Source organism: Anabrus simplex, chromosome 3 (genome assembly GCF_040414725.1).
Source record: "Anabrus simplex isolate iqAnaSimp1 chromosome 3, ASM4041472v1, whole genome shotgun sequence".
NCBI classification, from domain to species: domain Eukaryota; kingdom Metazoa; phylum Arthropoda; class Insecta; order Orthoptera; family Tettigoniidae; genus Anabrus; species Anabrus simplex.
This window is the reverse complement of record NC_090267.1, coordinates 223,877,749-223,904,578: the sequence shown is the minus strand read 5'-3', so window position 1 is coordinate 223,904,578 and position 26,830 is coordinate 223,877,749. Positions and strand designations below refer to the sequence as shown.

The window sequence follows — 26,830 nt, the reverse complement described above, 5'->3', positions numbered from 1 at the left end:
AGGAAATCGTAAAATAACCAATGAGCATCCGTTATTTTCCTTCATCCGCCATTCATAACTAGTTTATTATGACCAACCAGGGCCCAGCAATAAGTGCTGATAAGGAACATCGAGTAGCATCCAGAAATTTTGAAATTGATGCAATATGATGCAACCGGAAACTCCTGGAAGCATCTAACCCAATCTAGCATGTGTACTACAGTATGTCCCACAAATATCTCAAATATCTCTAAACGTTTTTTTAAGATTAATTTTTTACAACAAGCAAACAATCTTGAAGCAGTGTCATAAACAATTCCAAATATTCCTACATAGAAAATATAAACAAACAAACAAACAAACCAATAAATAAATAAATACATGATCATACCAAATTAATACATGACTTATATAAAATTCCCCACAGTCTTGCGAGTCCAAATCACATTTTCTTCCCTTCTTTAAATCACTACATCATACACTTGTTAGATAGAACGTTACCACATGAGACGCACTTGGGCTTCTCATTATATCCAACATTCAGCACAGCAAACCCAAGTTCCAGGTATTTATAGTCATACTAGCTGATGTACCCATGCTTCGCTATGGAATTCTACATTGTATACAGAATTGTAGCTTATGCCTACCATCAGTCACAATCAAGTTGGGGAATTGTATTATAATGACAGACACTCACTCTCCACCTGCCGTTTTACATCCACAGAAAGACTGTCTTAGTGGTTTTCCCAACTGAAATGAACATAGGTCATTACAATGACTTCAGTCGTAATGGCACGAGTAAAATAAATGATTTCACATGAAATATTCAATCAAATGAAAAACCACACATTTTTTCACTTTTAACGAACAGTACTTCGCTGCTGAAAAAAATAGCACCATACCAAAAATAGGCCTACTCTGAAAAGAATGCAAAATATGCAGAACACACACATGCTTTAGTCACTACATGCTTCAGATGACGGAGTAAGTATTGTCACATTTACACAGTGAAATTGGTGTGCGTCACTCGTATACTAATTTGTAACGTTTTCATAAATAACGTGTTTTACATGTAGCCGACTGCAAACAACCAAAGGGATGACAAACGACAATGGAATTGGAAGCAGGCTGGGAACAGTAAGGTATCCGTGGTTAGTACAAGAAACAATAGGTGTAATTTTTAACAAAATGTGTGTATTCTTTCTACTTGAAACCCTACCAAAACTGAACTTAGTATCTTACAAATTTCTACACTAAGGTACAACAAGATGTAAACAGAAATGACATCATTGCGATGGATAAACTTAGAGAGAAAAGGCGTAGTTACAACAAGATATCATATACAGAGTCCTAGACCGCTTTAAATGGTTTTTACAATAACAATAATCAAAGATCGTGTGACTTTCCAAGACTTAGCCTACAAAAAAAGGGAAACATAGTTTCAGAAGAATTAGGTGAGTAGGTCTGCAACAGGGAAGGTCGGAGAAGGAAGGGCCGGAATCACAACACCGGGAATTTTTCGTAAATAACTAGATGAAGTGCCACTGTTTTCAAAAGCTCATTTGCCAAATGGTTCATTTAAACTGAAGTCCAGGCCCACTTTTCATAACTCAAGCCTCAACTGGAGACACATTTTCTTAGTTTATTTAACTAGTCAAGAGAAGTACTGAAGTTAAATACTTGTACATATGAGCTGCACATTCTTGTAAAAGAAAAGGAACATAGTGTAGAGCTGTGCGGAATAATAAAGTCCGCAGGGCAAAGTGACAAAATCATAATACTCTGTTGCTCACCCAATATTGTTGAAGCAGTTGCAGAATTTCTCAGTGACGAAACTGGAAGCGGGTAAGATGACCCGCCAACCTCACTCAGTGTTGGTGCTGGACTGAAGACCGAGCAGTCGGGGTGAAGAATTTATAGGGCAAAGGAAGGTTCTTGAAGCACGATAAACTTTGAGAAACAATACACACAGTGACATGGCAAGTGACTTAAGCCATGAGTAATAACAAATAGCAGTTCAGGATGTAGCAGTATGTTGAGTGAGTCAGGCGGTGTGCGGGGCAACGGCTGGCCGTACAAAGTCAAACAGGTAAGAGCTCGTTACAGTATACTGCTCGGGATAGCCTAACACAAGTATGGTTAATGTGGTATTCCCATGTCATCTTTGTGTCAAGATGTAATCCAAGAACTTTAACATACTTTAATTCATTCTCTTAATTTTCTGTCTTAAAAATTAGGTTCTGAGTTTTCCCTTCATTAAGGAGAAAACCATCTATTTTAAACTATGATTTAGCTTCCTCAAATGTGAGTTCAGACAATAACAATAGTTCATCGAGATTTTTACATGATCTCAGAAAATTAGAGTCATCTGCATATACGACAGTATTTTGTTTGTTCATTCTCATCTAAGTCATTTATCATGATCAGAGTCTGGGTCCATGGCTAAATGGTTAATGTGCTGGCCTTTGGTCACAGGGATCCTGGGTTCGATTCCTGGCAGGGTCGGGAACCATCTTTGGTTAATTTTACTGGCACGGGGGCTGGGTGTATGTGTTATCTTCATCATCATTTCATCCTCATCACAATGCGCAGGTCGCCTATGGATGTCAATTCAAAAGACCTGCACCTGGTGAGCTGAACATGTCCTCGGACACTTCTGGCACTAAAAGCCATACGCCATTTTATTTCATCATGATCAGAAAGAGAAAGGGACCAAAGTTCTTTTCCAGAAATGCCAAGTAGAATATCATGTGGTACACAATCAAAGGCCCTCAAATGTCACATAGGAAAACCTTAACATAATTTCCTTCCTCAAAATTACTCATTGCAGTATATAACTAATAATATCGTCCAGTGCATTTATTGTGTATTTTCCTGGTATAAAGCCACACTGAGATTTTGACAAATATTTATTAGAAACAAAGTATTCATAAATTTGTACTAGCAAATACTAGAGAATAGGAACAACAGACACTGAAGGATAGTTGCTACATTCTGACCTATCACCTTTTTTGTACACTGGAACTACTCTAGAAATTTTTAGTTGCTCTGGAAAGTAACCAGTTTGAAGACATTCATTCATGTTGTCAGAGGAATAGAGATAAAAATGAGTGATTTAAAAATATTAGTGGTAAAACTGTAGTGATCCTTGCTGTTTGAATATTTCATATTATTAACAACTTTTTACACTTCTTCACACTTAACGATTCTCTATTTAAAATGTAAGTTACATGTGGTCATTTTGAAATTAAAGTTACCGGGCGAGTTGGCCGTACGGTTAGGGGCGCCCGGCTGTGAGCTTGCACCCGGGAGATAGTAGGTTCAAATCCCACTGTCGGCAGCCCTGAAGGTGGTTTTCCATGGTTTCCCATTTGCACACCAGGCAAATGCTGGGGCTTTACCTTAAGACCATGGCCGCTTCCTTCCAACTCCTAAGCCTTTCCTATCCCATTGTCGCCATAAGACCAATCTGTGTTGGTGCGACGTAAAGCAACTAGCAAAAAAAAAATTGAAGTTGTCAGATTTTCAGTAGCCATACTATTTGATTGTTGAAATTTAGAACAGATATCTTCAGCTGAATGGATGAAGTAGTTATTAAACAAATTAGGGTCATTTATAGCCACAGGTTTTGCGTTAGATGATGTGACACCCTTAATTACTGTCCAAGCTGCTTTACACAAATTCTTAGAATTCTGTATAAAATTAAGATTTGCAGAAATTTTAGATTATTTAAGTGCCACTTTATGTTTTTTATGTATGCACACATATGCCTTTTTTGTATTTAACGTGTTCTGGATTTTATGTAGTGTATTGTACCAGGAAAAATTGATTTCAAGGAGCATGAGATCTTTCTAAGGGGTGCCTAGTCCTTAGGAGAGGGTACAGACAGGGAGGATCACAAGGCAAAATAATAGATATCATAACTTTCTTCCATTTATTCAATCTATGGAAAGTTACCCTATTATATCGCTGAATTGTAATGATCAAAGATATTCATTGGAGAATATGTTCCAATTCCTACAACAAAATATTTTTTTTAAAATTACGTTGGTCATGTAAAAATCCAAATGAATAATGTTCTTTTCAACCCGTTATGCCCATCATGATTTTCTTAATGTAAAACAACAAAGCATGTTGAAAGTAAGTTATCCACTTTAACGAAACCCTAAAGTCCTTTCTATTATCATTTGTGATTTCAGAGTATGTTTTCAATGTAAATTAAACAAAGTAAATTTTATAATATCTTCTCATAAAATTCTCATATATAAAACTCTTGAAATTAAATTTGATCTTTCGGTAGAAAGTTCTAAGTATTGTCGTATTTTACGTAACTTATTATACACTTTATATAAGTATTGCAAATTAAGAGTTTATTGTACGCCTTCACTATAAATAAAGCACTGAATTGAAATTCTAAAGTTCCAACAAGTGAAAGCATACGATATTACGAGAGCACACTGTCTTCCAAAAGTCTGTCTGGATTTTTAAGTATTGTAAAATGTTAATTTTTAAAGTTCGCAATCTGCTAATAATTGTTCATCAAAATATCAAGTAAGTGAGCTTTTGAATTGAATTAAAGTTCTTTGTCAGCGATGACATTGTCTATAAGAGTTCTGTTGAAAGCAGAATTATGTTTCTGAATGAAAAGACACTTATATCACCTAAATTAAGTCTTGTTAAGCTTGAACTGTTGAATACTGCACTGCAAGCAGCAATCTGGAACTCAGCTAACAGCAAACACCACTATGTTCTATAGTACCACATCCCTGGAACTGTCCCTCGCAGTACCAAGTCCACGCTTTGCGTTTATCTGCATCAGTCTCCGTCGATCTACGTCGTTCTCCGTCGATCTGCGTTGTCTTGGGTCAGGATTTCTCGTGTTAATAAAAGAGTGGCTTTAATTACAAGATATTAGAATCATTCCGTATTGACGGTTTTCACTTTACAATGTGCGAAAAATGAAAGTATCCTCCAAATCAATACATCATATATTCCGTTGATCTTGTTTACTCCGTCTAATGACGGAATATATGATGTATTGATTTGGAGGATACTTTCATTTTTCGCACATTGTAAAGTGAAAACCGTCAATACGGAATGATTCTAATATCTTGTAATGGAAATGCCATCCAGGCAAAGAAGAAAGCTAACCTTTATTGCAATCTCAAAATAAAGGTCGCCAAATTAGGGCAAGACTTACGTTTTTTGAAAAAATGCTTGATTAATGAAATTGATCTTGTTTACTCCGTCTAATGACGGAATATATGATGTATTGATTTGGAGGATACTTTCATTTTTCGCACATTGTAAAGAGTGGCTTTAACACAAGAAAGTCCATCTGACTAGGCCGCTGATAGTGTCCTATGTTGAAAGAAGCACAATTTGATATGTGGTGTTAGAACTGATTATAACTGCTTCAGAAATAATCACCATTCACTAGACGAGAAATATGTCGAAGCACTGTTTCTTTTCGTAAGTCAAAATAATTGGAAAATGAAAAACACATTTCTATGCATAGTTCATCTTTACACTCGCTGCACACCGTTCGTATTGACAGAAATAGCTCTCATTCAAAGCACAGTTTATCATGACTCACTTTCAGAGTAAATAAATAAATAAATAAATAGCTCTCTCTCGTAATATATCGTAATGTTCCTTCTCACTATCACAGTTCCTCATGTATTCGTGTACGAATCCTATGTCACTGAATTACAAAGTATGCGTAATGTATTACGGTATATTTACAGTTCGTTAGACAGTCTATTCACACAAATTGTTTTCAGATGGTACAGTCTGTTACAAAAATTAGGAAACAGTCTTTATGCACAAGGTAAAGTGGTTTTAGACTTTTAGACTATTCTCACAAATTGTTTTCAGATGGTACAGTCTGTTACAAAAATTAGGAAACAGTCTTTATGCACAAGGTAAAGTGGTTTTAGACTTTGATAATATTCAAAATAGTTAACGTGTTGCGAACCTACACTCATGATGTTCTAAGTTGAAACATTTCATGACCATTAAATTTAAAGTAGTCGTGCTAGCTTCAAGTTTGTCAAAGTTATTCACACGGAAATTGAGATATTTTATAAGTTCAAATACTGGCGAAATAGTACAAGTCTTGTAACTTCAATGTTATAAACACATTAATTCGCTTAAGTGCGGCCAGTATCCAGTATTCGGGAGATAGTGGGTTCGAACCCCACTGTCGGCAGCCCTGAAGATGGTTTTCTGTGGTTTCCCATTTTCACACCAGGAAAATGCTGGGGCTGTACCTTAATTAAGGCCATGGTTGCTTCCTTTCCAGTCCTATCCCTTTCCTGTCCCATTGTCACCATAAGACCTATCTGTGTCGGTGCGACGTAAAGCCAATAGCAAAAAAATAAAAATAAACACATTAATTTCCTAAGTTCAAATGTCCCTGACGAATTGAAAGTCCAACAGTTTCTCAAGAAAGTCTACTGATTACTCACTGGTGTTCACATAAACTAAGTGTCAACTTTCTGTCGAAAATTATACAAGTATCACGACGTTCTCTTAGAATAAACACTGTGTTCGACTTCATTTGTCGCAAGCAGCATGACTGACGAGCCAGCTGTGAGCAAAGAATTTGAACTGGTTTGCTTCGGCCTGGACCATGTCTTTTATTCCGTAAGGCCAAGGTTACTCGCCACGTCACGAGAAGAAATGTGGTTTCTTTGTCACTTGATATCTCTTGAACGCCTTGATAGAATTTGTTGAGATTAACATATGTTTGCCTTCAGAACACTAGCTACATGATGAGGTATGTCTCATTCCTGTATCTTCATCAGTTAAAAAGTTACTAATTTTTATTCTAGTACATTCGAGAGAAAGGCATACAATATGTGGCACTGACGTCACCCGCAGGTTCATCGCTCCTGACGTGTCCTGCTTGCCACGAGGAACTTTGTATCAAGCTCACATATGATATCAAGCACATGAACACATATTACTACCGTCCTTTTCTAAATATTCCGGCAACTTTAAAATAATGTTCCTGGCTAAAACAGTTTCTGGTACAGTGTAGAATAGCATAACTTCTTGTTCAGCAGTATACCATTTTATCTGATGTTTAGTTTTCTGATGATCAGTAGATTTCTTAGTTCATATAAGGGTGCGATAATAGTTAAGCGCTTCAATAATGACAGTGAAAAACATATTACAATATTCTAGAACTGAATATTGTTCTTAAGACCAGTTTTCTGAAAACACATACACTGAATAACTCTTAAGTTTACTTCGATATTCTGTTGTAATTTTTGTAATATTGATCAAGATTAGCAAGTTTGAATTTTCCTTTGTTTTATCAGGTTGAAGTACATTAAATATTATCCCAGCATGATCAGATAGACAAGGATTAACAACTCTTACTTGAAAACATTGAGGGCTAAAATCAGTGAAGATATTGTCTAAGCAAGACTGGCCACATGTTGGTTCATTGACAGTATTATATAATCCATAACATTTTAGAAGATTACAAACCATGCGACTTTCTGTATAAGAAAAATATCTACATTAAGGTCCCCACAGATTATTACTTATATTTTAGGCCAGATTTTAATATCTCATCAAGTAATGCTTCCATATTTTCAAGAAAGATATTTATATTGCCGGAAGGAGAATGGTAAAAGGCTACCAGGACTAGGTTAAATTCAGCAAGCAAAATAGCTACTGGTTCACAGTGAGATTCAACACACCATTAACTTCATATACCAAGTCAAAGGATAGAAATACAGCACAACGTCCAGCCCGATTGGTTTGACAAAAGGCATCAGCTAGAATAAAACCATTAAGCTGAATAAATTCCACTGCTCTCTTATCCAACCAATGTTCATTATTACAGAGTATATGAAAATTATAATCCCTTAAGAATGCATTTAGTTCTAGATATTTTTTTCTTAAGGTACAGATATTTAGGTGAAAAATACTTAAAGTTATTTCACTGTGATTAAATTTGTTTCCCATACCTCTACTGGATTCCTCACGTTTAATTTTGTTTAGGTTATTATTATAATTAGTATTAATATTAGTCTCCGTAGCACCACAGTCGCTATTCTCTTCATTATTGCTAACACAAGATACAGCTACACTGAGCAAATTTCACTTGCACTGTCAACAGACTATTTAACAAACGTAAACTTTCATAATAAAATATAACAAACATAACAAAATATAACAAGATCAGGTACACATCCTACTAATAACTGTCCAAATCGAAAACCATGAGAATGTCCATGTTCACAGCCAAGTCGTCATGGGTCAAGATGGCGGTATAATCCCTTCACATCAACTTATCTTTAAGATACTATTTACACACCTCTCGAATACACTTTTATTTGATGCTATATCAAGCTCTTGTCTCCTATTAATATTGTTAAAGAGTGTTGGGAGGCGGATTAGGAAAGATCGTTGAAGTATTGAGTGCTGAGTGTGGGGAATGTGGAGAAGGTCTTTGGTTCTAGTAGAGTGGGAAGGAACGCGGAGAGAGAAGAGAGAAACAAGATGTTCAGAGCGGAAATGTCCATTTAAGATCTCGTGGAGGAAACTCAGGTCAGCTACCTGTCGCCTGATCTGCAGCGGTGACACATTAATTGCCATTAATATCTGCTGCGTAGACAGATTTCTGAGCTTGGGGTTTCTGTTCCTTACAATTGCAGCAAAGAAGGACACTGCTCTGTCTAACTGCTTGGTATTGGAGGGGGTGACTGTTGTCCAAATCGGAGAGCAGTGGTTTAAGAGAGGTTGAACGATCGTGAGGAAGAAGTGGCGAAGAGCAACGGGGTCAGAAATTTCTGTGAAGCGATAGAGAATGCCTAGTAATTTCATAGCCTTGCTTGTATGTGTTTCTATATGGGTCTTAAATTGTAATTTTGTATCGAATATTACACCTAGGTCACGCTGTTGCGTAACCACGGTGATGGGCTTGTCGAGTAGGTAATATGATGTCGGTAGAGGAGATTTACGCAGTGTTATGGTCATGTGGCTGCATTTTTGTGGATTGGGGATAAGTTTCCAAGTACGGCACCAGTTCGAGAGGGCATTAAGCGATGACTGTAGCAGAGCTGCATCTGCTGGATTCCTGATCTCCCTAAATATCTTGCAGTCATCAGCAAAGAGTAGGGTATTCGCTGTTTCGTTGAGTTCGGACGGCAGATCGTCCATAAACAAAGAAAACAGCAAGGGGCCAAGAGTACTGCCTTGTGGGACACCGGAGGTGACTGGTAACCATGAGGATGAAGTGCCTGATATTACCACTCTCTGCCAACGGTTATGTAGGAAGCCAGCAAGAAGGGTCAGTAGACTGCAATGGACATTAAATCGTTCGGAGAGTTTATGGAGCAACAGAATATGGTCAACAGAATCGAAAGCTTTCGAAATGTCTACGTAGCAGATATCCAGTTATGATTTAGCTGCAATGGCGTGTGATGCAAAGCTATGCAGAGTGGCCAGGTTTGTTAGACAAGAGCCACCTGGTAGAAAACCATGCTGCTTGGTTGAGATATACGGCAAAGTGAATGCGAGGAGACGCTGGTGTATAATTTTTTCAAAGATAAAGGATAGTGTGGGGAGAATAGAGATTGGTCGGTAAGATGAAACATTAAATTTGTTGCCTGATTTGAGAAGTGGAACAATATTTGCCTGTTTCCAGGTAATAGGAAAATAGCCCGCGGCAAAACATCTGTTAAATAATTTAGAGAGAGGGACGCAAAGAGTGCTGGCAGTATTTTTTAGGAAAAGAGGACCTATAGTGTCGGCACCGGTAGCTTTGTTGGTACGAAGAGTTTGAAGAAGGTTATGAACTTCACTTGGTGTGGTAGTTATGCTTGATAGTGTTCTGTTTGAAGCTGTACCAACGGGAGGGAGCGGTTGGTTTTGTAAGGGAGGGGAGAAGTTGGAGAAGAAATACCTGTTGAACAGTTCATTGCGATCGGCGCCATCTGCTGTTGTATCGTGGTTCACGCTGACAGGAATCCGCTCCGTCCTTCTCCGTGTGTTGATGAGACTCCAGTAGCGCTTGGGATTGCTGCGGACGTTTTCAGTGACAGTGTCTACGTGTGTTTTGTAGTCTCTTCTGACCATAAACCTCGCGTGGCGGCGGATTTTAACGAAGGTATTGTGAGTGTGTGGGTTAGGGAAGTCTTTCCGCAGGCGCCAAGCTCTCTTCTTATTAAATAATATCAGTCTGGTCTCTTGTGATATCCAGTGTTGATGTTTGCTAGTAGTATCCCGTTGTGCAGGTACGAAGTCTTTAATTGTAGCTTTCAGCCAGTCGTACAGCAGGTCAAGAGCCGATTCGATATCAGCTATTTCGAGCAGACTCCAGGGAAGGCATTCCAGGGCACGACACATTGCAGGCCAGTCGGCACGGCGCCAGATGTAGGTAGGGCGGTAGGATGTCCTGCTGTGAGGCTTTGAGGAGGGGTGTGGAAGGAGGAATGTAGCATCGAGGGACTGGTGGTCGCACAGGAAAAGGTTTCTGCCTGGGGTTATTGTCTTAAGTTCTAAGGAGGAGAGTATGAAGTCCAGGGTGTTGGGTCCACGGGTTGGGTACATATTAAACTGTTTCAGTCCGAGGCCATTAATAAAACTGTCTATAAAGTATGTGTCACAGTTGTTAGCTGACAGTCCGGTAGTTGGAGAAGGCCATTTTATAGACAAGTTAAAGTCGCCCATTAAAATTACTTCACCATGAGAGAGAGCTGCAATGACTGAGTCCAGGCACTGCTCAAGGTCACTGAATTGGCTATTTGGTGGTCTGTAGTAACATCCCACAAGTACAGGGCGTCGAGGAAAGAGTAGCTCCACCCACACTAACTCACAGTTCCGTTCGAGATCTGTCCTTCGTTTACATGGTAAAGCACTGTTCACTGCTAGCAACACTCCACCACCTAGAGTAGCACGATCACGACGGAATATGCTGTAATTAGCACTGAGTGGTAGTTCACTGTCACTAGCCCAAGAGAGCCATGTTTCAGTAAGTCCAATCACGTCAACTTCTCTTAAGTCTGGCAGGGATAGTTCACAATCAGACAACTTATTGTTTAGTCTTTGCACATTCTGACAATAGATGTTTATGTCTGTTTTCATTTCACAAGTGGTGGGACCGGGGTTTAAGTGGACATCTCCAGCCAGTAGTAGGAGGCAAAGCAAGCCCCTAATCGCTGAGCGACCAGGCCTAGGCTTGTTCGGCTCCGAGCTAGTAGGGAGGCGCCTATACGTCTGGAAAATGGCGCATCCAGTCAGAGAGAACGCCGGAATGTAGTAGTTCCTCTCTGCTAGTAGCCATGCAAAAGGAGGACTCACTTTTTCACTTGCACACACCGATTCCTTAACTCGAATAGACCCGTGCAGAGAACCGTAAAGCGCAACAACTCTGATTATTACCACACAAACAACACAAACTGCAGCAGCACTAAGCTTGTGCGTGTCTCCTCCAGCCGCCATCTTGAGTGAATATTATTATTATTATTATTATTATTATTATTATTATTATTATTATTATTATTATTATTATTATTATTATTATTATTATTATTATTATTTATTATTTATTATTTACAGAGTTTACGCCCACATTGGAGCACTTAAATCAGACTACAACAAATTTGTCTTCCTTTTCTTCTCCCAAAAAGTCTTGAGTCTGGTTGACCTGGCTGCCCTCTCCGCATCCGTTATAACATATTGTTTCCTCTGTACAGTGGTCAGAGGAAGCCTGATGCATTTATTCTTCAAAATACTTTTCTCGCCTCTGTTTTCTATGGTTTGCATGGTAATATTCAACTTCTCCAAATCACTTTTAACTCCTTTAAACCAATTGTTTTTTGATTTACTATTCCAAAAGTAATTAAATAATTGTTTTAAAACTTGTTATCACTTAGTCGAAATATATGACAAAAAAAGGCAATTCTTCTTTTTCTCATCGTGTCTGTGATGGACTTACTTTCCCGATAGATAATCTCAATCGGCAACAATCTCCACTGTCCATCCACCTGAAGTTTCTTGTTTATGATCGTCCTGAGTATCCTTTGATTATTATTATTATTATTATTATTATTATTATTATTATTATTATTATTATTATTAAAGTAGTCTGCCTTTCCACAGTGTAAGCGGTCCTCATCCACAGAAATATTGTCTTTGGGGATATAGGCAGTTTGAAAATTTTCATGTGTAATTTCCAGAAAAGCCTGAATTTTAAAAAGCTTTTTAGACCCCGTATATGTATTCCATGTAAAACTTGAAAAAAAAAAAAAAAAAAAAGGAAATATCGGAAAATGAGTTCAAACCTGTCCCTTGCTATGGTTTGAGGAAATACAGTATAGGGGTTTCTAAAAATCCATGCTTGGTGAAATAGCTCTTGTGGGTTTTTGCATTATCCCTATCAACATTAGAAGCCCGAACGATACACATTTCCTCCACTATCATGGGCTCCCAATTCCTTCCATGCAGCCTTCGTTGCAAGGGGTTGCCAAGTATTTATTCTGCTGCATATCTATTTGTCTCTTGAACAATTAGACTGTCATCAAAAAGCAGCAGAGAAGTATCTAATACAGACTTAAAATGCTTTTTGGTACCTGGCACATCTGTGAAGGGTATATTTTGTGTGTGCTAATGACAAAATCTACCTCTCGCCACAACCATTGAACAGTGGACAAAATTATTACAGCTGAAGCAGTTTCTTCTTTATCTGCACTGCCTGCCACTTTTGCATAGTCACTGTCCAAATCGCTCCTGAAAATATTGCTTCCTGATACAACACTTTCACTGCTGTCATCTATTAAACCAATAATTACCAAGCTCAATAGCTGCAGTCGTTTAAGTGCGGCCAGTATCCAGTATTCGGGAGATAGTGGGTTCGAACCCCACTGTCGGCAGCCCTGAAGGTGGTTTTCCATTTTTACACCAGGCAGATGCTGGGGCTGTACCTTAAGGCCATGGCTTTTTCCTTCCCACTCCTAGCCCTTTCCTGTCCCATCATCGCCATAAGACCTGCCTGTGTCGGTACGACGTAAAGCATTCGTAAAAAAAAACACAATAATTTCTGTGCTCATAAGAGAATGAGACGGGCCATTCTTCTGCGACCGAGTAGCCTCTAGCCTCAAAGCAAGAAGTACCTGTAAAATGTTTGCTTTCGGTACTTCCCCTTTTTACATGGCAAGTTATAGTTCACCTGTATGAAGATATTTTTCATATCGTGCCAACTTGCTTAAGGGTAGGGTACCTGATGGTCATTTCAAAGGGATGATAGTTCATCTGGATGACTAGGTGCATCTTCACTTACATGATGGGATGGCATGTATAGAAAAGGATAAGCTACTAGCTACAAGTCGAATGACAACTCCCCACTGACATATATGGAAAGATTTATTTTACCAAAATAATAATAAACCATTAGGCTTCAGCAGCTGGCACAGTTTTCATCCTTACCATTAGATTGGGGTTTCATTCATTCCGTTCCTGACATGGTTGAATGACTGGAAACAGGTTGTTGATTTTCAATAATAAACTGTCAAAATATTGTCAATTACAGTGAGGGTGATCGTTAATACATGACGTGACACTGGGATATTCAAACAATGAATCAGATGTGCTATACATTGTTACCTCGACAGTAGGCCAGTTTAAAAATGATAACATCATGGCAAAGACTTCAGGGATCCGTTATAATTACGTGACCTTTATGAAACACAAATAATTCTACTCCACATGAAAATTGCAACTTTGCAGATCCTGTGAACAAAAAAACATATCAAATGACTCAAATAAAAGAATAATCCAAGATGTGCTCTGCTCTATTGTCACCCCTGAAATACTACAATAAAATAAGTCCCAAACAAACTTGGACACATATCAGGTATACACCTGGAAAGAGAACAAGATGGACTACAAATAACTACTTGGAAATCCCACTGCATCAACAAGAAAAGTAAAACTCTGATTATACTCCTTGAGTGTGCATACTACAGGTCATTAAATTAACAGGTGAATTGTGCTCTTGCCTTACAGAAATCAGTCTCAAGGGATTCACGGTCTCTCATAATTCAGAAGACATCACTTAACAACATCCATACATTATAATTGGATCTCATTTAGATGATCTTCACTATCTCATACCTTGAAAAAAACAAATCCCTTTCGAGGACGTATAAACGTATCCTGGCAAACTATCCGCATGATTCATTTCAAGTATGTTGCATATATTTATACACACACACAGTTTACACACAACCTGGGATACCACTCACGAAGAATATCATTAATCCCTCTAAAATTCCCAATACAGATTCACTTAATGGTCTTTCCTATATAATTATCCTCATATTCATTATTCATATCCAATTATATCTTAGTATAATTTTGACTCCATGACTTACAGTACAATTATTTACTCATTTAAAGACTTTATTATCCATCATATTTCATGAACGTATATCTGTTGCTTCCCACATCTGTAAGTTACATTGCGAGGGCTGCGTTCTACATTCCACTTTCTAATAAGCCAGTCTAGCTAATAATTTACCAGCATGTATTCAAGTTACACATCAAGAAGACTTCAATTCTGACACTGTCTGCATTCTGTTTATTTTGAAGACTCTCACAGATTCACTCATGTATGTTCATCTAGTTTAGTATATGCAAACCAATATCTGTAGTCATGAGAAGAAATTTAACCCTCATAAATCCAAACTCGATATCATTGCAACAGCTGGTCTAAAATTTAAATATCCTTGACATTATTATACTTGGCTCTGAGGACATTACTCAAATCATTTCAGCATAACACACATACAGAAAAAATTGACAGATATGATATGTGCTACATGTAATATGATCCTTAGTTGAAGACTCTATTTATTCCCTCAAGCTACTCGTCTTATACACATAAACAAATCCTAGCCTTACTTTAATGAATTACAGAAATAATAAAATTAAAAAGAAAAGGTGTATACTGGGTCAGTACATGTATTAATAAATAGCAGTTAGGGGAAAATATCCACTTATCATTGTCTGCTCCCTCCTCGTCTGAGTGGAATTGGGTATATTACATTATAATTTCCATATCAAGTTGCTCTCATCGTTGCCCCAACCAGGCTCTTTAACCTTGTATTATACACATCATGGCTTCTACAGTTTTATTATTCTCCATTGTCTATGCTGAACCTGAAATCTCAGAGAAAATAGAGTTAATAATGTGCACACTTCTTCATGTAACTCAATAGCACGAAACATATGCATTGTATTGATATCAATAAATGTATCATTGTTCTAAAGAATATGAACACTTCACATGCTTTAATAATATTACCACAATCACTTGCAGAAAAACTTAGATACGTGTAGAAATCACATTAACTTACTTGATGAGAGTACAATTTACATAACGTGTACTAGTAGCCATTTCCTTTCAATAGTCCATGGACACACAGTCATCTAATTCTTGCTACGATGGCCTCTCCAACAATAGCAATCTGCCGCATCAATAAGCATTGATAGTAGTCAGTGAACAAACACGACTTCACTCAACTAAAAGCAGACATAATAAGAGAGCTGTGGTCCAAAGATGTATTGTTAAGGTATCCTCTTGCAGTATTGCCTCACATACCTGTTCCTCTCACATTAGTCTGATGTTCTGAGAATTACCCATACGTCATTTGGCATTTAATACAATTTAAATCAGTCCAAAGTTCTTCTGACTTTTACCCTTTGATTAAATAACTTAGGTCTCTCCAGATTATATTCTGATGACATCATCTAACCATCCGTGAGTTAAATTACAACTTGTACAGTTTAAGAATGGGGTGAAAGGAAGTTGGATGCGCAAAAAATAACCTCTCTAATTGCAAAAGTCAATCTCACGTTCCCATGGTGCTCCCTGTTATCACAGACGAGGCTCTGGTGACTGAATATATGGCGGAATAACCATATCACAATTAAGGATGCAGTAAATGGCAGCCTTTCCACCTGTAACATCTGAGATGGGAGCAAGTGTCAAGGCTTAAAGGTGGCAGTCCCACCTGTCACTCGGTGATTGTGGGCTAATAACTCGCAGTCGCTTAAAACTTATTAAAGAAGCTAAGAAAAGCAGCCAGACGGATCCTAAGACGATGACATTTGGCTTGAAACAGGACATGAAAAAAACAAGAAGGGAAGACCTTTGGAGAACTCAAGACTCTGGCTCAGGATACGCTGGCGCTGCTTTGTCGAAGCCCTATGCTCTGCAAAAGAGTAAAAGGAAATAAGTCAAATCACAGTTTAAGATTGCGGCGTCAGTCGCTGTGTTAATAGAAAAATGTTCTTTCGTGTCACAAAGTCTTACATTGCCAGATGTCAAATAAATTATCATCACAATGCCTTTTCTTTTAGAATACATTAATATTTCAGCTAATTTCCTGTTATATGATGCCCACTGTGTCAATGTCTGACATCAGGGAATGGATGGCAAAAGGTTATAATAGTTCATAGAGCATTTTTAAGATTGCAGAAAAGGACTTGATATCTTCTCTTACCCTCATTCTAATGCAACTTCCTTGAAACTCAATAGAGGTCATTGAGTGGTTGATGGACCAGTCAGTCACTCGAAAGTAATATTTTCTCTACCTAAATGCAAAACCAGATTTCAGATCATACCTTTGTATCAGTTTTGGAAAGAACACATTTAAGCATTTGTGAGTTACATGCCATTAAAATTGAGTATTAATTCATTTTCTAAATTAAGTTTTTATCTACCATATGTTACCCAAAGATTGCCATCCATTCCCTGATGTACCCAGTGGGTGAACTTTCTGATTCATTGAATACTTAGGCAAGGACCACATTTTAGGGTATGCAAGCTTGAATTTCACTAGGTAGCAATGACTTTTCTTAATGTAAATATTTTGGATATTGTAGGATGTTATTATTTTGAAGATGTCCATCTAAGAACCTAAGATGCCTAGTAAATGGTGACTGGATTGACATGTGAATGTTTTGTTAACTCTACCTCAACATAAACATTGAGAAAATAATGTGATGGCACTTCTGGGACTTTAGAGGTGGCAGCACTATAAATCTGGCTCTTGGCAGATGGCATGTTATTTCTGTGTTCCATTTCATCATGAATTTCTCTAATATAATGATGTTGTTTTCAGGCACTGGGCAATTTTTACTTCATTCATGAATCTGTATCAGATGTTCTGATATGGGATTTTGGTGGTAAGTATATTCCAGTTTCTTTTCTTTAATTATAAAAATTCATAAACTGTATTTCATATTTCAGAAATATTCACAAATATGTGACTAGTGAAGGCTTTTCTGTTTTTCCAGCTCTAAGCTTCATTCCTGTCAAAGGGAAAGAAGTTCATTCTGGAAATATAGAAGCTGTCAGTACAAAGGAGAAATCAAAGTTTCCTCAAGATTTCTTTCCTGAGGTAGGTTTCATTAGGAGTACAATTAACAGATTTATTAACTTTAATTGGAAGGTAACTGTATAATAATCTTGATAATAGTTTAATTACTATTAGTCAGCTTCTGGTGTTGAATGTGGTATTGTTAATGTCATATTTGCATTAGTGTAGGTTTTTGTTAGTAAATTTAAAAAAAACAATGCTTGTTTTCATTAATTGCTCTTTTCTTAAGTAAAAAATGTAAATTACAGAATTATTTTGTGCAGTAGAATGTAAATTTGAGAATATTGTTGTCTTAGTACATAATATTCCATATTTGATATGTTAGAACATGACAGGAACACACTAATAGGATAAATATAAGGACAGGTCATTGTGGGAAGCAAGAACAACAGAAAGAAGAATCAAGGTTCATATTCCTATCTTGATGTACATGACTTGTTTCACCACATGATTGCTTCTTTCCATTATATTCTATATTTTTGTATGTCAACAGCATTTCTAGTACAAGGATCTTAAAATCTTTCTATAATGAATTAAGGAGAGTGGGTGATTGCAATGAAGATAATTTAGGACTGACATTTTTTTGGATTTAGTTTTCATAACATAGATTTTTTTTAAATTAGCTTAGATTTATTCACTAACAGTTTTGTTTCTTTTCAAGCTTGTATATCCACATATTGTCCAATTTTTATGTGTCATGAACTGAAAACTTGCTCTCATATTTTACTTAATTTTTATGTGCTGTCGTCTGTGACTTTAATTATACTTAAACATGCAACTATTGTGTTGTTTACCGGGCGAGTTGGCCGTGCGCGTAGAGGCGCGCGGCTGTGAGCTCGCATCCGGGAGATAGTAGGTTCGAATCCCACTATCGGCAGCCCTGAAAATGGTTTTCCGTGGTTTCCCATTTTCACACCAGGCAAATGCTGGGGCTGTACCTTAATTAAGGCCACGGCCGCTTCCTTCCAACTCCTAGGCCTTTCCAATCCCATCGTCGCCATAAGACCTATCTGTGTCGGCGCGACGTAAAGCCCCTAGCAAAAAAAAAAAAAAAAAAGAAAATTGTGTTGTTTTTCTTGTTATGCCAAGTTTTTTGAATCTCAGTTACTTCCACTATAGTTTCCTTTGTGATCTGTTAGTGTAATTTTTGGTGTAAAATTTGGGTAGTTTTAAAGGGATAGGATAATAAGAATTGTAAGTGTGATAAATCTTTTCTCTGCAGTGCAAATGGTCTCGGAAGGGGTTTCTTCGTACAAGATGGAGTCTCAGTGGAACTGTTTTTGACCTTATCAACATTCATCTTTTTCATGATGCTTCTAACTTCATTGCCATGGAATCGGTTTGTATTTTATCAGGTTTATTAATGTTCTATAGTAATAGTTAATGGAACTTAACGTTAGTATAGAAATGGATTCTATCAAAAAGGTTACTTTTTTTTTCCAGTTCTGCCTAGGCATTTTTTCTTTTCTTTTTTTTTCCTGTGGTAGAATGTTTGATTTGAAATTAATCAACCAGTTGAGAAGCTACATGGTCTAAGCAGTAAGAATTCTGATTTAAATGTTGAGACCGGCAATTATTTGTTCAAATGTTACCATTTGTGTAATTCAGCTATTTGGCCAAAGAGTAGGATAGCAGACTAATACCAAATGCCCATCCAAGTCTGTAGGATCTGCTAGAAGTCACAATTTTTGAGCACGGGCAACTGTGGTACATTAGTTGAATCGATGATTATTTCCACTTACCTTGTTGAGTGGGTGGGCGGAAGTGTCGCTGGTTACTGAAACCCTCACTCTCATGTGGCACCCCCTCTAGGGACACCATGACCTTGATGTCGGTGTTGGGGCTTGTTTGCTTGTTGATCCCGAGGGCTGTGCCAGTTCAGGGTTACCCTGCTGGATTGGCCTCGGTATAGGGCCAGACTAACAAGGTGTCTCCCCGAGTTGCCTGAGAGGTGTCTGTGCTCTTTAGTTTTTGTAAATATTTGTACCCTTCTATTCTCACCTTCTTAAATTTTATTCCTCTTCCTGTCAAGCCACCCCCTCTGCCTTGGGTAGAATAGGTTAGTATGGAGATTTTATCCTCCCCCAGTCACAAGTTTCGGGTCGTGGCAACGTGATGCATGGCTACTGGGACCCCCTCTGGAGTATATAGCCTTGCCTTTGGTACATCAGGGCTCTGCAGTAGGTCGACCTTTTATATCCCGGGTACTCTTGGGAGAATGCATGGGTTTCGATTTTGATTTTTCTAATTCAAAAGAGGGTGGCACCCTCCAAAAAACTGCATCTAGTAAAGTGCGAAAAGGAAAAGATATATGCCTCTGTCATTAGAAGATGCTCCAATATCCAAAGAATGCCCAACGTTCAGGGAGGAGAAGAAGATCCAGAAGACAAAAATCCAGATGCCCGGAGAAAGTTTAAAACTATGGTTGCTCCAGAGCTCTCTTTCTCCTTTGCTGAAAAGGTTGCAAATGTACAGATCACACCACAAAGCTTCAATCCTGCAATAGCTAGTTTAGAAAGACAAGCTCCATCAACGAGCCAAGAAAAAGTGTTGCCACGACAAGTACAGATGCTCCCAAGAAGTTCTCTTACCTTCTGGGAAACCAAGAGTGTCATTGCCAACATTCTGCTGGGAAGTCCTCCCCTACCACGGCGGGGGAAAAGACTTCCCCAAATAGGGGGGGGAAGTGCCAGCACTCCCCCAAAAGAGTAGGAGAAGGCTTCTTCACCAACCCCACTGGGGGTCACAGGTTCCCATAAGAAGAGCGGCAATACATCTGCTGGCTCTCCTTCGAAGATTAAGGAAACAATGGGCAACAGTGAGAGGCCCGGTTGGCCCCTGCTCCGATCCCTTTCTGGGGAACTCAGTTCTCCCAGAAGGATGGCTCACCGCTCCAAATCTGAGAGTTCACCATCTATGGAGTGTTCAGTCTCTAAGACACCCTCAGCTGAGGAGACAGTGGAGACCGAAGCACTCATTGTCGTGGATGGTGACGATGAAAAATTATAAAACTACAAAAGAGGCAGAAAATGGCAGGTAGTTTACGGAAAGAAGGACAAGTAGTTGTCCAAATTTTGTTACGCTACCAATCCACACAATAGCATTATTGCAGTGGAACTGTAATAGTTCTCACAGTCGACTAGCTGACATACGTCAACTTATAACCGTCCCTGCAGCCTCCATAGTCTGTCTACAGGAATCTCGTTTGAGACGTGGACATGACACGACTATGAGAGGATATTGTCTTTATTCTAAAGACTGAGTAGCTGTGGATGGCGTGGCGACTGAGGGCATTTGTACCTTAGTTCGCTCCGACATCTTCAGCAATGAAGTTCCGCTCCGTACTCAGCTAGATGTAGTTGCAGTTTGTGCTCCATTGCCAGTAATGACAACAGTGTGCAATGTGTACTTTCCACCGGACTACGATCTTGAAATCCATGATATACACGATTTAACCACTCAGTTACCTCCTCCGTTCCTCATGCTGGGAGACATGAATGCCCGTAATACACTCTAGGCTTCTCCGTCTTCCTGTGCTAGGGGGAGGATGCTCGAGCGATTGATAAACCTGTTTGATCTTTGCATGCTTAATACAGCGGATACCAATATAAATGGTCCATTATTGGAGAATATAAATTTTCCAGCTAACTCATTTCTGGTTGCCAGCGTTTCGCCCCCATGTGCTAAGCTGGCTCATCAGTTGGTAAATAGCACACCCACCAAGCCGCAAGGCTAGTACCTACCGTGTTCAATAATGGACCATTTATACTGGTATTATCAATTTACTCATTCGGGACAAATATTTCATGTTCCATATGGGAATCAACATCTATAGCATCCGATGGCCAAGCAGGCATCAATTTTTGGTAAGGAGACAGTCTCTCATAGTGCATTGGCACTGCTGGCTGCTCCAAGTACCCTACACAGTGGCCTCCACGGTTTGCACTAGCCATGCGTCTTGGTGGGTGTGCTAAGTACTAACTGATGAGCCCAGCTTAGCACATGGGGGTGAAACGCTGGCAACCAGGAATGAGTTAGCTGGAAAATTTATAATGTCCTATAACGCACAATTTATATTGGTATTATAAATTTACTCATTCGGGACAAATATTGCAGGTTCCCTATGGGAATCAACATCTATAGCACATAATACAGGGGAACTGACATATTTCAGCAGCACACATTCTCACACCTGGATGTCCCTTTGTACAGCCGTGCGCTAGTTCTCCTGCTACAGTGGCAAGTACACAACGACCTCTGTGATAGTGACCACTTCCTAATAATTTTATCTCTCTTGAATCAAAGACAGCCCGAAAAACCCAAGCACTGGTTACTTCGGCGGGCAAGTTGGCCAGAATTTTTGAAATGCACAGTGATGGCCGATGATATGCTGGAGTCTGTTGACAAGCACATTTCTTCCATTACTACTGGAATTTTGGCTGCTGCAGAGGAAACAATTTCTTCCTCGTCCGGTATTCGTCGCCAGAAACAGGTCCCATGGTGGACGGATGAAATTGCAGCAGCCATACGTGATCGCCGATGGGCTTTTAAGCATTATCTTCAGAATCCTACTATGGCCATTCATATCACATTTGAGCATCTGTGCGCGAGGGCCCGTTTTTTTGATTTGAGAAAGTAAGAAAGCTACGTGGGAAAAGTATGTGTCATCCATCACGGCACATACTCCGTCATCACAAGTGTGGACAAAACTCTGCCGTATTGTCGGAGTACAGAATGTGCTCCCAATACCCGGAATCTCCATTAATGGAGATAGTTACGATTCCTTCAGTCATTGCCGACCACATCGCATCACATTTTGCAGATACGTCCAGCTCTAGGAGATACGACTCTGAATTTCTTCCAATTAAGCGTGAAGCTGAGGCACACCATTGCTCTTTTGCCTCTAGTGTTCGCATCCTTACAATGTGCCCGTTGCGGAGTGCACTCGCGCTATGCAGAGATACGTTTCCTGGACCGGACAAAATCCATAATCAAATGCTTAAGCATTTGAGTGACAGATGTCTCAAGGATATCCTCACCCTATTCAACAGAATATGGAGTGAGGGAGTGTTTCCATCTCACTAGCGCGAGGGAATTGTGATACCAATTCCCAAGCCAGGTAAAGATCCAAAATTTCTGGATAGTTATACTGTAGGCCAATATGCCTTACAAATGGCCTCTGTAAGCTATTTGAAAGGATGGTTAACTGGCGTCTTGTGTGGGCCGTGGAAAAGGAGGGTCTCTTGTCTAACTACCAGTGTGGTTTTCGCTCTCATCGGTCTGTCTCTGATCATCTGGTCAGACTGGAGAGCGCCATTCAGGAGGCCTTTCTCCTGAAGGAACACCTATTCGCCGTATTTTTTGACCTGGAGAAAGCTTACGACACTATCTGGCAATATGGTATTCTCTCCACTCTACACCAGTGGGGATTTCGGGGAAATTTGCCAACGTTTATTGAGAACTTCATGTCCCTCCGTCTCTTTCAAGTCCGAGTAGGGAATGCATTTTCTCAATATTATGTTCAGGAAAATGGAGTACCTCAGGGATCTGTACTGAGTGTCACGCTGTTCGCAATCGCCATCAATGGCATAGTTGCTGCTGCTGGGCCCGCAGTCATTCCATCGCTGTATGTAGACGACTTAGCTCTACATTACAGCTCCAGAAGGGTGGCGTTTGCTGAGAGACAGCTACAGCAAGCTATTAACCGAGTCGACAGATGGGCCCTGCAACATGGTTTTCGATTTTCAGCAGGGAAAACCTTAGTTGTACACTTCTGTCGACGTCGGCCGTGTATTCCGAACCAGAGCTCCACTTGCGAAACAGTGTCTTACCAGTGGTTGACACCTGCAGATTCCTGGGTCTCCATTTTGATAAGAGACTAATGTGGCAGCCCTACATCCGTCAGTTAAAGGTTGCCTGCATGAAGAGACTTAACATGCTTAAGTTTCTCAGCGGCACTTCGTGGGGGGCTGAACGAGTGGTACTGCTACGATTTTACATGGCGACGGTCCTCTCCCGAATTGACTATGGAAGTGCGGCTTATGGCTCAGCATCAAAATCTACGCTGAGCCTTTTAGACAGTATTCACCATAGTGGAGTAAGGCTGGCAATGGGTGCTTTCCAGACTAGCCCCATTCCCAGCCTACTCGCTGAAGCGGGAGTTCCACCTTTACGGATAAGGAGGCACCAGTTACTCCTCACGTACGCTGCAAAAATTCGTGAAATGCCACTACATCCAAGCTATCAATGCATCTATCATACTGAATACCACCAGCGGTGCCAAGACCGGCCGAATGCCACACGGCCGGTTGGGTTTCGGTTTGATAGCTTGTGTCATGATTTGAATATTGATATCAGTGGTTGTCTTGAACAAACTCTTAGTGAGGTACCTCCGTGGTTGCTTTCGCGACCGGATATATGTCTATATCTGCTCCGTGGACCCAGGGTGAACACGGATTCCTCCGTTTATCGGAGGTATTTCTAGGACTTCGTTCACCAATATCCGGTTGCGAGACATATCTTCACAGATGGTTCTAAAATCGGAGATAATGTTGTTTGCTCTTTCGTCATTGATGATATAAGCACGAAGATCTTGCTTCCTAAAGTATGTAGCGTGTATACTGCAGAGCTTTACGCCATCTTAGAGGCTCTGCAGTTTGCACTGCGTGACGAAAGAAGCCACTTTCTTATGTGGACCAATTCGTTAAGCTCTTTGTGGTCTATTGAAATCTGTTTCTCGCAACACCCACTGGTACAGCAGATACATGACCTTCTAGCCAGGTTAAGGGATGCCGGCTCCAGAATCACTTTCGCGTGGCTTCCAAGCCATGTTGGGATTGCGGGAAACGAACTTGCAGATGAAGCTGCAAAGGAAGCTGTACTTTTACCTCCAAGACCAGTCAATGTACCTGCTAAGGATATTTGTTCTCAGCTACGTCGAACCATCTTGGCGTCCTGGGAATCGGAATGGCTAGATATCCGAACTCCCAACAAGCTGAGAGCAATTAAGAAGACAACTACCGTGTGGTGGTCCTCTTTCCAACTTTCACGGAGATTGGCCATAGCATTGTGCAGGCTGAGGATAGGTCATTTACGATCTACGCACTCTTATCTCCTAAAGAGGGAATACCCCCCAGTGTGTTCTTGTGGTGCCAACTTCACCTTGGCCCATATCCTCACAGAGTGCGCCGATCTCTCTGGCCTAAGACGGAGCCTCGGCCTGCAGGAAACACTCGAATGCATACTAGCCGATGACGCGACTGCTGCTGATCTCCTCATCCGCTTTATATGCGACAGCTGACTTATCAAGGGTATATAAATTACAAGTGTACTGTTACTCAGGAAACGTACTTTCCCTTTTGATTTGTTAGTAACCTTTTCGGCCTAATTCTATAATAGTTTTTTGTTTTATTTTGTACTGTGTTTCCAAATTCCTTTGTTGAATAAATAATTTTGTTTTACATTTTCAATTTCTTTTCCATTAATTTGTTCAGAGAGGATGATTACCCCGTTGTACTTCCTTTTAAAACAAAAGTCACCACCACCACCTTGCAGACTTCAAGCAGCAAGCGAAACAAAAGGCCTTTATACGAGTTACCACACGAACTTGCTGGGTGGTTCGGTTTCCTCGTGAAAATATATGTTTCAGCTGCTGTAAAAATATTATCAGCAGTCGTTAATGCACTACAGTGAGATATTCTTATTCTGTTAGGTGTCAGTTGGCGGACTGTTTTATGGCATCTTACAACGGCTAATAATGCCAAACATAACAACAACATTGAACACACAAACATGATAAAGACTGGGATTCAAACCTCAAATACAAGTACAGTATCTGACACTATTCATCTGTTTTACAGACTGAGCTATTATTCTACTGGTTGCCCATTGATAATCCTGCATACTTGAACTAAATTTCAGCAATCCTTGTTGTGTGTGTAATGCCTTCTACTTTATCATTTGTTAAGAAGGAAGCCATACTTTTCACCTGCTCAGTTAATGTAACATTAAAGCTTTTGGTGGAAATACTAATTTATAACACATATTTACACTATACCTATAAAATAACACACACTAATAACAAAGAATGATATGTTTTGTTCTACAAGAATATCCTGTGATTCTGTCAAATCACTTTAAATCATGCGCACATATGCACAAATTGCTTACATTGTGTAAACTTGTCACTGAGTTGTGATTTGATATTATTAACAAGTGAGATAAATTATGATTTTAGTAATCCTCCACTGTCACCTAGACCAAAACATGTACTAATATATGTATTTATATCAGGTCTTTTTTCTATCTTTGGTCGCAGCACCACTCGGAGTACGTTATGACTGACGCAGTGACACTCAGTCGCTAGCTAGTATAACCGTGCATCTTTCCTCTCCACTACATCGTGGCTATGCACATTTATAGAAAGCTATTTCTAGTAAAACTATTTGTCTAAAACCTTGCATTATATTTGATTCTCAAAATGTTGTCCCTCAGCTGTTGAACATGCCTGACACCTTGTAAACAGGTTTGCAGATAATCAACGAATCTTGGCTCGTGTGATGTTCGAAATAACTTGTACAGTGTTCTCTTTTTGGTTTTTCTTGTGTGAGGGTTATTCACATACACTTTTCCCTTCAGTATCCCCCACAGGTAATAATCATAGGGATTTAAATCAGGAGATCTAGCAGGAACTTTGCAACTACCCCTCACTTGTATAAAATATAAATCTGAATTATAATGAAAAAAATTAAAATATTATTCATGAAATATTAATTAAATAAAATAATCATCGGACGATGTACTCACACTTAGTCTTTACCTGATTACGTACACATATAATATTTGATGGGCGCCAGCTACAACTCAGTGCAACAATAATAGAATGAGAGTCTTGAATATCTCTAGGATGTGGCGTAATAAGCTTACTTAGACAACATACGATACAGGTTCTGGGAAAAGGATATTGGCGTTCGGTTTCCCCATTAAATTTGAGGTTATCTAATTCTACCATTGAAATAAAACAATAAATTAATTTGATATAGAACAAAATTTATTATTTAAATTACGGTGTGTCAAAAAATAGTAAGACTTGCTCTGATATAACAGATGAGAATATAAAATGACATTACAACTGAAAGAAACTAGGCATTAAATTTGAAATCCTATTGACCGGACATTTAAAAATTGTACAAGAAATTTATCCCTCGCTAGTTCACGAACAGTACCTTCAACACTTTGAGTGGTATTACGACGTTTTCCTTTGAATTGTTATCCTGTAGGTATCTCAAGCCTAATTTGGTGATGTCGTCTTTTTGTTTCACTGACAAGATATAGCATGGCTTGAAATTAGATTCACACTTCACAATCAACTTTACAAGTAATTCACTGATAACTGTTACTCTGAATTGCGACAACTCAATATTTAGCAGTCACCGCACCGACACAAA

General features: G+C 39.2%; 1 protein-coding gene across 6 annotated transcripts in view; it reads left to right on the top strand.

Annotated features, from left to right (window-relative positions):
• Positions 1-26,830, top strand: part of 5PtaseI (inositol polyphosphate-5-phosphatase A) — a 589,076-nt gene that overhangs the window by 109,146 nt on the left and 453,100 nt on the right. For all 6 annotated transcript variants that reach the window (XM_067142880.2, XM_067142882.2, XM_067142879.2 and 3 more), the window contains exons 5-7: positions 17,127-17,190; positions 17,302-17,405; positions 18,607-18,723. In XM_067142880.2, the coding sequence (XP_066998981.1) occupies positions 17,127-17,190; positions 17,302-17,405; positions 18,607-18,723 (285 nt within the window). The remainder of the gene's footprint in view (positions 1-17,126; positions 17,191-17,301; positions 17,406-18,606; positions 18,724-26,830) is intronic.